Source organism: Carya illinoinensis, chromosome 15, assembly GCF_018687715.1.
Source record: "Carya illinoinensis cultivar Pawnee chromosome 15, C.illinoinensisPawnee_v1, whole genome shotgun sequence".
Taxonomy (NCBI): Eukaryota; Viridiplantae; Streptophyta; class Magnoliopsida; order Fagales; family Juglandaceae; genus Carya; species Carya illinoinensis.
In genome coordinates this window covers 45,615,237-45,631,543 of record NC_056766.1, presented here as the reverse complement: position 1 = coordinate 45,631,543, position 16,307 = coordinate 45,615,237, and the positions used below count along the sequence as shown (strand labels likewise).

Genomic DNA, 16,307 nt, shown 5'->3' with positions numbered 1-16,307 from the left:
GCGGGTGTGGGGTGGCTGGCTTGAGGCCCACGGCGGGGAAGACTACTTCCTCTATTTTGGGGGGTAAAAAACAGGGGCTTCTTTGATTGTTGATTTCTTGTCATGCAAGCTGTGTGCTCGGCGTTTCACATGGCTAAATCGGGGTAATGATAGTTTAAGGTGGAGGGAGAGGAGAGGGGCAACAGGTTGGTGGCTCACGAGTTGGTTGGGTGCCAATGAAGATGGTTATTGCTTGAACGTGGGGCTTAAGTCTGTGTTGTGGTTGCTGTGCATTTGGAGAAGGGCTGGCTGAGAGGTGCCCGACGACACTTTCTATGCAAGCGGCGATAACGTGGAGGAAGTGTGTGCGGCGATAGCTTTTAAATGCAGAAGAAGAAAATAAACAAGTGCATATATGTATAGGTCATAAAATTGGAAAACCTTAGAACATCCACATTGGTATATGTATATGCATATGCAAAATTAACTCTTTTGCATATCCACTTTGTCATTTCAACAAAACTCCCACATTGGCTTATGCATATTTAAAGCAAAATAATAATAAAATATTATCATTTTAATATCTTTTTTTTTACCTTGCAATTTCCATGTACTGGTTTGTACATGCAATCAGTACCCAGTACATAGATAATATCCATTAAAACCGAACCTGTCAATGAAATAATATAGACTATGTGCTGCATCCATACCCAGTTTCATGCATCCAAATTTCCAGCATTCTATATATAATAAAATCTGACTAATATCAACTTCAGATTACATTTGACTAATTTCAACTTCAGAATTTACATGTGACTAATTCTATGTATCAAAATTAACTTAATACAAGTTGCAAAAAGTTGATTTTTATACAAATTCAGAAACCAACAAATTCAGCTAATATGAAATTCAGCAACCAGAAAGTTGTGCACGCCCAGCACCATTCAGCAGCTTCAGCAGCTCCAGCACCCTTCAGTAGCAGCAAAAACAGCCTTGCCATTGGGTCCTCCAGCAGCTCCAACACCAGCAAGCAGTAAGCAATACAACAATATCCCACCAATAACAAAATTCATCAAACAAAATGTTCCCACCCACCACCAACCACCAACAAAACAAAAGGCCCATAAAGAAAGGTACAAAATGTTCCTTTTTAAATCTAACTTATCTAGAAACGACTCCAGCAAGGCTGTTTTAGTACTGTGAATTTAAGACTATGCACTGAAAACAAAATCAATTCATAACATAAAGGAAGAACCAAAAGAGGAAAATTCAATATCTAAAGATGTTCAACTTTGGCACTGTCTACTATTTAAACAATCTCCAATCAAGAAAATAACTGTAGAACTATATTTTAATAATTTCCCCTATGTAAAAGCATTACCTAGACATAAAAACCATATGTGGAAGATTATTATTTATATATAATAATAGTCATAATCCTATCAAGCCCTAAAGAACCTAAATGGTGGCCTCCCATAGACATCTAAAAATTGTCTTACCAAATTGTGAACAGAAATTTACAGTTGACTCATTGGTAGAATGGGAAATCCAACAAAAGCACTAAAACATAGTTCAGAACATGCTTGAAAGTTTATTCTAGAGTGTTCATGAGTAAGTGTTCAAGAGGAAGATAAATTTAGTTTGATTTGGCAGGGTTTACAACAATCTCAAATCTTTACATTTTATTTTTTTATGATTTTATGTTTCATTGCCTAGATACACAGGGAATTTCGTAAACCCTCCTATCGATGGCTCATAAAATCAGAAACCTCTCGTACACAGGAAATCATCACGGTTTCAATCTCAATTTTTGTTTACGAATTCTTTCTATAATAGTGGGCAAGAACAGAAAATCAAATGCCGCTGATCTGAAATGAGGAAACCCTAATCTAAAACCAAGAACAACATGAAATGAAGAAATGGCAACAGCAGAACACAAAAACACTTTCACTAATCTAAAACCCTAACCGAAACAGTGAAGAGAAACCGAGAAATCATACCTGAAATAGAAGAAATTTCAGATAACCAGCAACCGGGATGATTCCCTTCAGCAGTTGCAGGCTCCATCGACAACCGTCGTGAGAGAGAGGTGCACGGATTCGCTTCTTCCGGTGGGGTTGTTTGGGTCGAGAGAGGAATGGAGATTCGGAGGTCTCGAAACCGTGTGGAGAGCTCGAGGACAGAGAAATAATCGGGGGGGGGTTTCGGGGAGAGAGAAATAATACCGTTTGGGGGGGTTCGGGGAGAGAGAGTGTGGTAGGAGAGAGAAATAACTATTAAAATATAATTTGGAGACAAAATAATAGATATGGAAAGTTGTAAATCTACTGTTTATAGTTAGCTAAAATTTTAAAGATAAAGAATCTAATGCAGGTCGGTTTTATGTTAATATTATGCAAAATTGGCTTTGCATATGTGGATGCATATGTCAATGTGGATGCTCTTAGATGGAAGAAAAGAAAAAAAAAATGAAAGGGTGGCTGACTGGCGGTTTGCAGTGAATGGGAGAGACTCTAAGAGAGAGAAAAATGAGAGCATGAGAGTTGTGGATGGATAGACTTTGTTGACAGTGAATGACAATTTCTTGGCTACTTCCTTTTTTTTTTTATAATTAATATAAGTTTTGCATTTATGAGTTAGTTTTTTTTATTTTTTTTCTTGGAAAGAAGGAATCTTTCATAGATAGCAACTTAACAAGAAATACAGAGAAAAGTATCATTGTTCAGACTAAAACTACAGCTACCATTAGCAAATAATTACATAGAGGAAAAAGGTGGATCTTTTCCACTTTGAAAGTTTAGCATGCAATTTGGTAATCTGATTAGGGGTATATCTCCAAATAAATTATTTGAAGAAGCCCATTGCGCCAAGGTGTGCGCGCACCAGTTCTGAGCCCGGTGTATTTTAACAGCTTTCCACATATCAAAGCTATTGAGTAAGAAGCGAGAATCACTTGTCCTGCTTTCAATGGACCAATCTGAAACATGTTGAGAACTTTGAAGTGCGGAGATTACTACCTGGGAGTCACCTTCTATTTTAATATTTTTCCAATTCTTGTTCACTGCCATTTTGATGCCAATATAAGCGGCCAATGCTTCCCCACCATTCGGATTACAGATAGGAGAAAATTTTGTAACACAGCCCAATATTTTTCCTGAATGATCCCTACAAACAGCAGCTGCTACACTACCACATTTTCTAACCGCTACATCAAAAGCAACCGAGATTTGACCTATTTCAGGGGGTTCCCAAATGAAGAATTGATCTTTAGTGACCTTACTGACCCATGCATTCTTATGATCCTGAAAAATTTTCAAAGTATTTTTGACAAACTGATCAATGTGAAATGATTCTGATCCATGAGTGAGTTGATTTCGATAGAACCATAAACAATCCATGGCTATTATTGAAAACAATTGGAAATGATGGACATCCTGAGAATGAATGTTGAGAAGGATTTCTGGTTCCAAGATAGCTTTGATCCAGTTTGTAATATATTGTCCAACAATGTCTATATTTAAAGGCCAAGGGGATTGTCTCCAAAGAATTCCAGAGTATGGGCATTCTAGAAATAAATGAGAAGTAGTTTCCTCCACAGATTGACAAATGGGACAAAGGGCTTGATCATTTTCAAGAGATAAGCATTGTTTTAGCCTAGATCTAGTTGGTAGCACATTATTTAACACTTTCCAAAGGAAAAGTTTGAGACGGTCTTGAATACGGATTGACCAAAGTTTTTTCCATATATGAGAGGAGTGACCTGTCTCAAAATTGTGGGAAGTAGAAATAATGGCTGCGTAGGCTGATTTAACAGAGAAATTTCCACTAGAATAATGGAGCCATTTAATATTATCTCTTAGATTTTGAAAATTATATTGACTTAAAGGAATTTTGGAAATTTCTTTAACAGTGTGGGCCGAGAATAGAGCTTGTAGCAAGATGGTGTTCCATCTTCTAGGCTCTTCTAAAATTAATTCAGACACTTTTAGATTTGGGTCTTTGAAAATATCACTTGAAGAGGGAATAGGAATGGCCGGTGAAAGAGTGGGGATCCAAGGGTCATACCAAGCATTTGTAGTTGTTCCGTTGTTGATTTGATGACAGAAGCTTGTTGGCAAGAAATCTCTGTGTTTAGTCATACTTTTCCAAACTTTTGAGTCACCGCACTTGATGGAGACATCAAACCAAGAAGAATTTTTCAAGTATTTTTGCTTAAGAACATTTTTCCAGATTTTCAAGTATCATCACGGCAGATTTTCTATAGGTGAAGACTTTTTTTTTTTTCCTTTTTTTTTTTTTTTTTCTGTTGTTTCCTTTTAACAATTGGGGCATAGGGAGACATGACTCTATTCATATCCAACGCTATCCTTTATGATTTTTAAGATTAATTCTATTTATCATTTTTATATATTATATTTATTTTAATTTATTTTATTTTTTTATAACAAATATATGATATATGGATAATAAATATAATAACTTAATTAATTTAACAAGCATAAAATAAAATAAAAAAATATTAAAATATATAAAGTGTATTATGTAGAATGATAAGTAACATTTTTTTTTTAAAAATAAGTAACATTTCTCGATTTTTAAATTGGGGGTTATCTTAAAAAAAAAAATGCTTGGTTTATAACATAAAATAAATTTATAAAATAATGTGCTTTGAATTTAAAGTTATTTTTATTATAAAATAAGTCTAGCACCTTACTTCCATTTACCTCAATTATAATTTTCATCTAATTGGTTGGGATATATGATAATGACTATAATAATGATAATGATAATGGTGGATGTAGTTTTAATTTTAAAAATATTTTCAATTGGCCAGAATATAAATATAACTCTCAGATATTTACAAATTCTAAACTTTATATGGTTATAATATTTAAAAAATTAAATTATATTTTATCATTTATACCTCATAAAATATTTTTTTAATTTATTTTTAAATAAATGTAATATGTTAGAAGCTGCTCTAAATTATGTTACCAAATAGTAAAACTTAATATTTAAGTTATAAATTATAAGGTTTAAAACTATAACCAATAAAAAAAAATATATAAGCAATATTTTTCACACAATTTTAAAGAAATATAGTTTAACCACAAATGAATTATATGAAAATAAATCTATAAACTGACGTGACTTGATATGGTACGTCAGGTCGTAAAATTATTTTTATTATAAAATAAAATTAATAAATTTTATAAAATCACGCCAAGTTCTAAATTTATTTTATATAATTTTTTTTATATGTATAACATTTATTGATTCCAAAATATGCACTACTACCATTATGGTATTGAGTTTGATTCAAAGATTACATTGAACGAAGATGCTCTCACACGTGACCAAAGCCAAGTCATCCAACCCTTCCCGCCAAGTCCTTCCCGCCAAAAACGTGAAAAACCCACTTATGCCCTCCTCCTCCTCCTCCTCCCCAATGCATCACTCGACAGTCGACACTCCTCATTTCTCCATTTCCAGAGACGTAGAGAGAGAGAGAGAGTGAGAGATGTCAGGGTGGGACGAGGGGGCAGTGTACTACATCGACCAGGCTCACTCGTGGCGCGGCAGCGGTGAAGACCACGATCCGGAGGTGGGGAGCCGACACTCCGTCCTCCAGAAGTTCAAGGAGTTCATCCGTGGCTTTGAGACCGACGAGAATGTTTTCCCCTACAGAGAAAGCCTCGTCCACAATCCCAACAAGTCCCTTCTCGTTGACTTGGAAGACCGCGATTCCTGCGACCCCGACCTCCCGGATTTGCTCTGCTCCTCCCCCGCCGACTAGTTGCCTCTTGTATGCTCTCCAATTCTTTCTCTGTTACCAAAACTGTCGACATTTTTGCTATTCATGATAATCAAATGGTTGATATCGTATGCGTGTGTTTTTCGTAGTTTGAGACGGCAGCGTCGGAGGTTTTGGCGAGCTTGCGGTCGAAAGTGGCTGGAGAGACTGGAGAAATGGAAGATCCGGTGACCGGGAACGTTCAGGTCTTGCTGACGTCGAAGGAGGATCCGGTCTCGATGAGGTTTCTTGGGGTGAGTGTGGATTTTTGTATTCTAATTTATGTTTGGTTGATTCCTAAATTGAGGGATTCAATCGAAACATAATAAATAAACGGACCTAGTGGCCTTTGAAACAGAATAAATAAACAGAATATATTTCCTGAATGAGATGTGGAAGTTAGAAGTTCTTATTTTTGGTATCTTCTTTTATATATCGTACCCAATGGGGCTTTAGGGTTTGTTTTGGTTTTTCTTATTTTACGGTTTCCTTAATTTTTATTAAAATTGTAAAGTTCTATTTTTTTGGTTAATTTGAGGTTTTTGTTGCGGGTGACAGGCTCGATCAATATATATCGAAACTTGTTAAAATAGCTGGGATCGCTATAGCTGCATCTAGGACTAATGCAAAGGCGACATATGGGACTCTTATCTGCAAGAACTGTAGAAATTCAAAGCGAGTTCCTTGTCGGCCAGGCCTGGGTGGTGCAATTGTCCCTCGCTCTTGTGATCATATCCCTCAGGTTTATTTCACACCACTTTTTACAATTTCTAACATTTGTGTGGTTTTGAGCTTATTTGATGCTAGTTATGAGCGTTATTTGTAGCCGGGAGAAGAGCCATGCCCACTTGATCCATGGCTTGTTGTTCCAGATAAGAGCAAGTATATATGTCGATCAACAAACCTTGAAACTGCAGGAGAATCCAGAGGTAAGGTTCTTAATCTTTATGAATAAAAGTTCATGTTTTAATTGCATTTTTTACAAAACTGATTGGTATTTACTTCGTGTTTGCAGGATGTTCCAACTGGGGAGCTTCCGAGGTACTTTTTTTCTCTCTTTTTTGGATTGTTTCGTCTGGGACATAGGGAAAGATGACTCCATTCATGTCCAGCACCGTTCCATATATATGCTTTTTAAACTGGCCGCGTCATCTTTTAGAAAAATGTTTGGTTTATAAAAAAAAAAAATTATAAAAATAAATTTGTAAAATAATGTGTCTTGAGGTTGTTAATTGTACGTTAAATTTTAAAATTATTTTTATTATAAAATAAATTTAGTGTCTCACCTCAAGCCACGTATATCTTTAGAGAATTAATTTATAGATCTAAAATTTCTCCTAAGGAAAAAAAAAAAAAAAAAAGATTATATAAATCACTATCATCATGTATCTCAACCAACATATATATTTTTTTTCAGGCAATTGGAGTTTTGTACGGAAAATTAATGAAATGAAATAATGATTCAACTCATTTAATAGATACAAACCTGGGTATATAATAGAACAGTAGTTCTATACACAGTCGCCGGATGTAATCGGGATGCAGTCGGCTGACGTGGCGTTACCGCTTCTTCCAAAAAAAACGAAAAATGAAATACGAAATATGAATGAAAACCAAAACCGGTGCAGATTGAAAGCATTTCCGAAAAGAGTGATTTCCCGCTTCTTCCATTCGCGAGCCCCCCAGAACTGAAAGGAGGAAGACTACCTCGTCGTGGGTGCAGAGAGCTGTTGCCGTTGAGTGGGTTGATTTCGGGCTGGTCCGGTCTGCGTTGGAGTGGGTCAAAGGCCGATCGTTGTTGTTGGTTTCAGTTGAGATTGGGTCAGATCCGTGGGCCACATTGTCTGGATCTTTGTGTTTCTTATTCTTCCTGCTCGTTTGATCTGGCTCATTGATACCCACATTGTTCTGGTTCGTCATGCAGGCACCATGGGTCGTCATTTTCGTGGGTTTTTCGTGTGGGTCTTCTTCGTCAGCAGCTTCATTAGGTGTAAGATCCAGTTTTTTCTTTTCTCAGTCTACATTTCTTCAACCGTTTCTTCCTGTATTGGAGTGTCCTTGCGTGATTGCTACGTTTATTGCTTTTCATATTCGGCTTGAAATTGCCCCTTGGAAGTTCAAAACCGCTCTGAGAAAAAAGAGGTCGAGGTAAAGCACATTATTTTCCTTTGCAACTTGATCTTTTCTGTCATTCTTGCTCTTTCATTTTTCTCCATCACACGCCTACATTTTTTGTTTCAGGTATTGATGAACCCTTTAGGTGATTGGTTTTTTTTTTGGGATTATTGTTATACTACATTATGGATTTGTTAGCTCTGTCTTGCTCGAAACAGTTTAAATTGCTTAAAATAGATAAGGTTTTGGTCTCTGAATTGGGCAATATGTAAAATACAATGCTTTCTTTCCCTGTTCTATTGTCTTTGTTTTCTCTTTTCGGTACCCTCACAGGTTTTGTTGCCATCGTTTTTTGCACATTTCCTTCAAAATTAAAAGGAATTTTGTTTCTTGATTAGAGGAAGGTGTTAGGGACCCTTCTCTATATACCCTGCTTGTCTTCACAAGCTTGTAGGTCACAAATTAATTGACTACAAATACTGAGGTTATAATTGAGTAAGGGTAAGCTTCTTTTTATCATTTTGGTCATTGATTTATGATTGCAAAAAAATAAAAGATCAATTAAGATGATGGATACATTGTTATTGACTAATATTATGTGCTCTAAGAACAGAAGGATCTAATGCCTCATATTTTCAACCTCAAAATCTACTTGTTTTATTGTCAACTCTTACTTCTCCCATTAAAGCATTGAAGCTTTTAATAGTAGTGGAACCCTCCAATCGCATCCCATGATTGGTAGTCAAGACAGTGTAAGATTTTTAAACTTTACAAATAACGTTGGTTATACATCAAAAGGTTATGATTTATATTTTCCATTTTTCAATTATCAGATAAATTTTGACTGGATGGCGCACAACCGGAGCTCTTTGGGTGGAGATGGGTCACAATAGTGGCAAAATCATGGTTATTGATTATTGCACCATTTTTAAAGGCTTTTTGTGAAGTAATATTTTGACGATTTTGATGAAAAACGCATTGTAATTATTGGTTCATTGAAGAGATTTTATATGTGTCAATCATGTAATTATGTATTTATGGGTGAAGGAGGAGGTATATTTCTTTAATTTTGTAAAATTGGTGGTATTTTGTGTATAATGTGTAATTATGAAAGTGGAGTGAAGGACTCGATTATAGCAAAATTCCTTGGACAGAAAATCAATTTACTTGTTATTGAGGATAAACAGGTTATGGCATTTGGAGATTTAAGAAAATTGTTTTGAGGTTATATTTTATTCACTTTATGATTTTTTGAAGAAATGCTAATATTTATGATGAATAATCCAGTTATGGAAAGGATAATGGAGTAATTAATGGTATGGGATGCATGGTTAGTTATTGATGATTGATATTTGTAATTTGTTATGGAGAAGGTGCCAATTCGTATTCACCAGGAAAGCAGAATTCAGTGGACTTATGGTTTTGATGTACACAGGTGCTGCTGCATGGAAAGTGAAACCTGTGCTCATGTGCGTAATTGCATGGAATGTGCAAGCTGTACGGGTCTGCCAAGGGGTGCTACCCGCCCCCGCCCCTTGCATGGACGGGTCTGCCAAGGGGTGCTACCCCCCACCCACCCCCCCCCCCCCCCCCCGGGGCGGGGTCAACCCCAACCCGCCCCCGCCCCCCGCCCCTCGCATGGACGGGGCGGGGGGGCTTCTTTATGTACTTATTACACAAATTTATATGTAATTGCTACCAGAGGCTAAATACTTGATGAAAAGAGGAGATACGGATTTTATTACAGCTTGCATAAGCAACAGGGGCCAATTCCTAACTACAATAATTGGCATATATTTAAACAAAATCAGATAATGTTCATACATCAAACCAGACTACATCAAGCCTTAGCTTTGCCAAAAAAGTCTTGCTGTAAATACATCAAGTAATGAAATTGTTCTTGCAGTTACAATTCACAAGTTCCAGCCCTCAGCAACTAAACCAACATTCTGAAATCCATGACTACAATACTCCTTAGCTATGCCGAAATGCCCAACCTGTTAATACAATGATCCGGCCCTCAATCCTCAGGTCTCGCTGCTCAAAAAGCCAAATTTGAATGCGCGCTTTCTGAACCAATTCCAATCCCCCCCCCAAAAAAAAAGAGCTAAAATTAGCCAACACTCGAACCATCCATTATGAAAAAACCCATAAGACAAAAATCACTCGAAAAAAGAACAAAAATTAGGGCTTACACTCTGAAGGAACCTGAAAATCAGGTTCTAGCGCCGCAAGAACCCCGGAAATCAACAGGAAAATCAATTAAAAAAAGATAACAGTCATTAAAAATAGAAAGCGTAAGCAAGCCCTAGAAAAATATTACGAAGGGAACGTGAGCGGATAAATATATGCATGCCGGTGTCGGAAACCGAGAGCGAGAGGCGTCGGTCTGGACGTTCCACGGTGAGCAAAGGTGCAGAGGAGAGAAAGAGAATCGCAGGGGGGAAAACAGAGGCTTTGTCTGGCAGAGCCTTGTGGCGCACACCGATGCAGCGGATCTTCACGGTTTCGACGGTCGGAGCTGTAGAGAGCAACGCAGCACGAACCAAGACGAATGGAGTGGAGCCAGGGCAACAGATCTGATTTGGGTTAGGGTTTTGCAAATGGTTAGGTTTTGGGTTAGATCTAGAGCTGTTTAGGGTTAGGGAATGGCCTCTGAGGGACTGAATGAGACCATTTCTTCGGAGGGACTGGGTTTTGGGTTAGGGTACTGCATCGAGGCATGGAATGAGAGAAGAAGAGAGGGAGAGGGAGACGAGGTCTGAGGGACTGAGTCGAGGTGGGAGGACTGAATGGAGAGAGGAGGGAAATGACGTCTGGGCTTCTGAGGGACTCCACGACTGTGAAAATCAAAATTATCAAAACGGAGCGTTTTCGTTTTATCCACGTCAGCGGAGCCGTTTGCAAGCCGACTGCTCAAAACGACTGCATCCAGACTTTTTCATAATAGAAACATACAAATTTATTATTTTTATCATTTTATTTAAAAGCACACATAACAATTCTGATGTACAAGTTGGATCCAATGTTGTGATCATCATCATAATGACGTTGTGGGTACATGTCGGATTCAATGACGTTGCAATCATCATCATAATCAATAGGACGCCTCTTAGTATTTAAAAGCACACATAACAATTCTGATGTACAAGTTGGATCCAATGTTGTGATCATCATCATAATGACGTTGTGGGTACATGTCGGATTCAATGACGTTGCAATCATCATCATAATCAATACGACGCCTCTTAGAAAGTTGACTTCCATGATCTATTGGATTTGCTAAATTTCCAATATCTTCAATGGGTGCATCCAAATGGACATCAACATTTTCATGATCTTTTGCATTCTGTTCATCATGGTGTTTGTATAAAATATGAACTCCGCAGCGTTTGAAGATCAAAGGATTATCTGGGAAACAGTTTTTAAATATAATCCTCAGATGATCATCTGCCTGATCTACACTCACATCTTGTTGCCTCCGAATATGTTCTCTAGTTAGGTACTTTAACCATACAAGATCTGAATCAAATACACCAATATGATGAAAATGAGTATGTATGTCGTCCTCGGGTTTTCCTCCGACGCGAACTTCCAAACTCCCAGGCCCAACGGGTTCAAAAATAGCACAAAGAGAAATTCCTATGATGTCATCCAAATTATACGGTGGGGACCATTTAATATCAAATTTACACCGATGACTATTTGAAGTCTCCTTGCAATGGCTGAACCAATCTGGAATCTTATTTCCCGGAAATATCATTTCAAAATTCTGTTGGATGAACACATCATAAAATATATATCAACTATATTCATATACAAAAATCGATTAGCCACAAAACGCCAAATGCATATACAAGGAAAAGTGAAGTATATATCGGGACTTACTCCATTCCATGCAGGGTTTGGCATACAACTCCCCACATTCACTTTAAAGCATCCGGTCAAGTCAATGAATTCTAGCCGTGGGAAATGATTTTTTTTTGATATTTCTGGTAATCTTTCCAGTGACGTGCATCCCATAGCATAAAGCCATCGAAGATTCGGTGGCAACTCCATAATTTCTTGAAGTTGCTTGCAATTAATCAAATAAAGTGTCGACAATCTAACAAATGTTTTGATGCTTGCTGGAATGCTTATGATATCACAACCTGATAGATGCAATGAAAACAGATTGAGAAAGCAATTAGATAGCCTAAAGAAATTCGATTTTGATAGGCCACAGTCCTCAAGATGCAAGGCCAGAGAAGATGTTGATTTTGTTGGAGGCGGCAATGGGAATAATTCTGCACCCAATGAAGCTTCATTTTCCCAGCTTGTAGACACTACATAGGGCGTGGGTTGTCCATTATGCACCTCCTCCTCCTCCATCCCAAAACTTATAATATTTGGACAATGCTTGAGTCCAATATATCTTAGAGATCTCAACTGATGAATGCTACTTGGTAGACCCTTCAGGTTTACACAGTAACATAGGATTAATCTTAAAAGCCCAGTGAGGTACCTAATGGATGATGGCAATTCTTCTATTTTGCTGCCTATTAAGCAGACTTCTTGTAAATGTTCCATTTCACATTCTATTTCTGGAAAGTTTTGAAGGTTCCAGCAATGACCAAGAATAAGGAGTCGCAGAGATCTCAACTGTAGTCTACTTGGAAGTCTCTTTAGTTTGTCACATCCAGAAAGATTTAATGTATCAAGCTTATCAAGGAATCCAACAGAATCATGAACTTCGACCAGATTTTTACAACCACTAAGATTTATTTTCTTCAAATTTGGACACCTTGAAATGTCCAGAAATTTCGTTATGGATTGACAATCATCGAAATTCATAGCCGTGAGATACTGTTAAAAAGAAAAAAACATCAAACTAAGTTTAAAGAAATATTGAAAATAATAATAGTTGTACCTTAAATTTCGAACTTCCAGGCATGAGTAGAATAGAGAGCTTGTCTCCACGAAACTTAGATGGCATAGATTGTAAAGGACAATTAGGCCAATCAAGCACTCTTATTGAATTAGGTAGAAAATTAAGTTCTTCAGAAAAATGTGCATTGCGGCATCTAAATAATCTGAGTCTTTTCATTTTCTTGAAAGCCTTGGGACTCAAGCGGATGATATCATCACCTTTAGGAAAATCTACAACAATTCCTTCAACATTATCTGTTCCCTGTATAGGAAGACTGCATGTTTAAGTGAGCCAACAAAATCAAAAAATAAATTATTCATATATTTATACACATACGTATATGTCACATGTGCTAAAGAAACAATGTTTAATTGAAAGAGATTTTGATCTGACTTACTGTATCATTCTCCAGTACTTCACGAACATCTTCATGAAGAAATAATCTGCTACGTGCTCCTGGATTTTTGAGCGATTCTTGTCGAACAACTTCTCTACCCATATCTTGTAACAAGTTATGCATTTGCAATATTCCGTGAAATTCCGAAATAAGACACTTCTCCCTTAGTCTTGGGATCGAAAAGTTTGGGAAAAAACCAAAACTATCTAGCATCTCAATGACATTATAAAGGCATTGTCCATTGAAAAAACATGCAATGTCAAGAAAAACATTCTTTTCATCTTCACTTAATCTATCATAACTCGGTTTAAGTATTTTTTGAATATCTTGGTGAGGGATTTTCCTGTACTGATCCAATGCACTTTCCCACTCTTTTTTAGTTCTGCCATATAAATCTGAGCCGAGCACTGTTAAAACTAGTGGAAGGCTCCCAGCATAATTTACGATCCATTCTACAAACTCTCAAAAACCATCATCCGGTATCTCTCTTTTGAAAGCATGCCAACAACATAGTTGAAAAGCATCATTATCCCTTCATCTCATATGTTGAATCAACTCCATGAGTTTTCAACAAGTGTTGATCTCTTGTTGTGATGATGATTCTACTTCCTTTACCAAACCAATCACGAGCTCCTGCTAATGTTTCTAATTGGCTCAAGTGGTCTACACCATCAAGAATTAGAAGAACTCTTTTAGAGGAAAGCCCACGCTGTATATTAATGATTCCCGTATCAGTATTGTCAATCTTCAAACTTTTACATTTTCCTAAAATCTTAGAGAGAAGTGTCTTTTGCAGTCGGACCAAAAGATCCGCTTGATTTGAAGTGTCGCTAACAATTGCAAGAAAACAACGAGCTTCAAATCGAGAAGAAATCGAATTATAAATTGCTTTGGCTAGAGTTGTCTTACCAATTCCGCCAACTCCAAAAATTCCTATCATTCGTATGTCGTTCGTTTCAACACTTAGCAAATCAACATCTTTTAGATGAGGTTCTAATCCAACAGGATGCTTGGCAACGGGTAAAAAAAAATGATCATTTGCTATTCTTGAGACTTCTTGGACGATTTCTTCAATTAAATTTGCTTCATGCCTACATGTGTGTAGACGCATGCATATATAAAAGAAAAAAAAAAGAAACAATTAATGAATTTTACTCACATGAAATACAAGCAGCATAATTTAATTTTCTTTTATGGCAGAAAAATAAAATAAAATAAGAAATTGGTAGCTGGGCTGTAGGGTACATGCGATATATGTTGCCGCGAGTTGACGGCAAGTTCTCTCCTTACTCAAAAATCAAAATGTGCGTCTCATTCTTAAATTTCTTTCAGTACTACGACTAGAGTTTGTTTTCTATAAGCCAGAAAATAAATTATTGCCTATTGTTTTTCTTATTTCTTTTCTCCCAACTATCATTGGCTTGTTTCAAAATTTTCATCTCATTTTTAAACATAATTTAAATACAAACATTTTCAAACTAATCATTATAATTTTTTCTAATTAATCATTACAATTTTATCAAACTGATTATCAAGACTTTCTCAAACTTTCAAACAAAAAATAAAAAACAATTCAATTTATCTAAATACCAAACAAAAATAATATTATAAAACTTTATTCTAACAATATTTTAATTTTATAATATTTTTTATTCAACTTTTTATATCTCATTTTTCAAAACCCAAAAAATTACTACCTAAAACTATCTCACTTCCCAAACGAGTCCTCAGTTGAGTTTTATACGGTCCTAGAAATGAACTTAATTTAGACAAAAGACTAGATGTTGGATTAAATGCTTCAAAATACGGTCTTCTAATTAACTTCAAAATTATTTGGTTTTCTCGAAAATTGATCAATACTTAAGAGCTCATGATAGACAAGAAAAAATGATAAACATGATTTATATATTTCTGTTGATCAAGTTGTGATTAGTTTCTTCCGTATTGGACAAAGATCATGGACACTGATGATTTATACATAGAATGGGGGCAAAAAGGCAATCTTGATCAATAGAAGGCATAATTAAAAGCGGTTAGAATACAATACCCATTTATGAGAGGGTATCCAAGTATACCGGCAACTTCTCGAAGGGCTTCCTTCCACAGCTGCAACTTCATGTCTACATTCAATTTCTCAGCATGTTTAGCCAATGCTTCACCAAAACTTCCTCTTTGATGTCGAACATCTGATGGATCTATGTGGTAAAACACAGGTAGAACTCTTTGTTGTTTTGATTTTTTACACTCAAGAATCTTCAATAACTCATCCAAACACCACGTTGATGATGCATAATTTGTTGATAACACAATAATGGAAATTCTTGAACCTTCTATAGCTTGGAGAAGTGCAGGTGAAATCTCATCGCCTCGTCTAAGCTCATCCTTATCTATGAAGGTAAGGATTTCCTTTTGAGTCAAGGCACGGTATAGATGAGCGGTAAAAGTATCACGGGTATCATCTCCTCTAAAGCTCAAAAAGACATCGTAGCGCCATGGAGAGGTGACTGAAGAAGAGGATGAAGAAGAGGCCATGGGAGAAATTAGTCAGTGGACGTGTGTATGCAATGCCTGATCAGTGGACGTGTGTATGCAATGCCTGATCAGTCTACTTACTGAATGTAGAGAGTCGGACATCATCAATCATCCTTAAAAAGACAAGTCTATGCTTCTTTCTACACCATACGCGCTTCAGTTAATGGTATCTTCATGGCAACTTCCTTGAAGACTGTATAGTCATTGAGTCAATACCGCGTTAAATTATTAACAAAAGATGTTCAGTAACTTCTTGACAATTTGCTTGCAACTTCTTCAAACTTTATGACAGATGCCATGTTCACACACTGCCCTCATGAGTACTTCTGGCAAAAACAAAACAAGGTGGTACAATGACAACTGCGCATGCATTAATACTCGTATACAGTAAAATAATATTATTTTTAAAATTCAGACACTTTAAAACTAAAGAAATATTATTAAAATTATTAATACTATTTATGAATAACTTGTGTAAAACTTATTAATCAAGAAGAGGTTGTCATTTTATCACTTCTGAATAAAAATAAATAAATAAATAAATAAACTTATTACTTTCGACATACCGTCCAAGCTGGACA

The 16,307-nt window shown here is 36.4% G+C and overlaps 2 protein-coding genes across 9 annotated transcripts; one reads left to right on the top strand and one right to left on the bottom strand.

The window, feature by feature from the left end:
• The first annotated feature begins 5,415 nt into the window (after positions 1-5,415).
• Positions 5,416-9,084, top strand: LOC122296305. Of its 8 annotated transcripts, none has more exons than XR_006238456.1 (9): positions 5,417-5,785; positions 5,884-6,027; positions 6,332-6,515; positions 6,600-6,604; positions 6,649-6,702; positions 6,789-6,814; positions 7,402-7,594; positions 7,698-8,640; positions 8,722-9,084. XR_006238456.1 is itself a non-coding variant. In XM_043105889.1 (9 exons), the coding sequence occupies exons 3-8, from the start codon at positions 6,397-6,399 to the stop codon at positions 7,871-7,873; spliced, it is 573 nt and encodes a 190-aa protein (XP_042961823.1). In that variant the 5' UTR covers positions 5,417-5,785; positions 5,884-6,027; positions 6,332-6,396; the 3' UTR covers positions 7,874-7,921; positions 8,722-9,084. The 8 variants fall into 8 exon arrangements, 5 of the variants coding, with proteins under 5 accessions (XP_042961826.1, XP_042961824.1, XP_042961823.1 ...); XM_043105889.1 differs by having other exon boundaries at positions 7,698-7,921; XM_043105888.1 differs by having other exon boundaries at positions 7,698-7,921; positions 8,015-9,084.
• Positions 9,085-10,898: 1,814 nt separating this feature from the next.
• LOC122297039 (disease resistance protein Roq1-like) lies at positions 10,899-16,054 on the bottom strand. The gene is made up of 6 exons (XM_043106827.1): positions 15,242-16,054; positions 13,724-14,285; positions 13,195-13,656; positions 12,798-13,058; positions 11,777-12,733; positions 10,899-11,660 (listed from the first exon to the last, which is right to left on the bottom strand). The coding sequence occupies exons 1-6, from the start codon at positions 15,724-15,726 to the stop codon at positions 11,001-11,003; spliced, it is 3,387 nt and encodes a 1,128-aa protein (XP_042962761.1). The 5' UTR covers positions 15,727-16,054; the 3' UTR covers positions 10,899-11,000.
• Between the last annotated feature and the right edge of the window lie 253 nt (positions 16,055-16,307).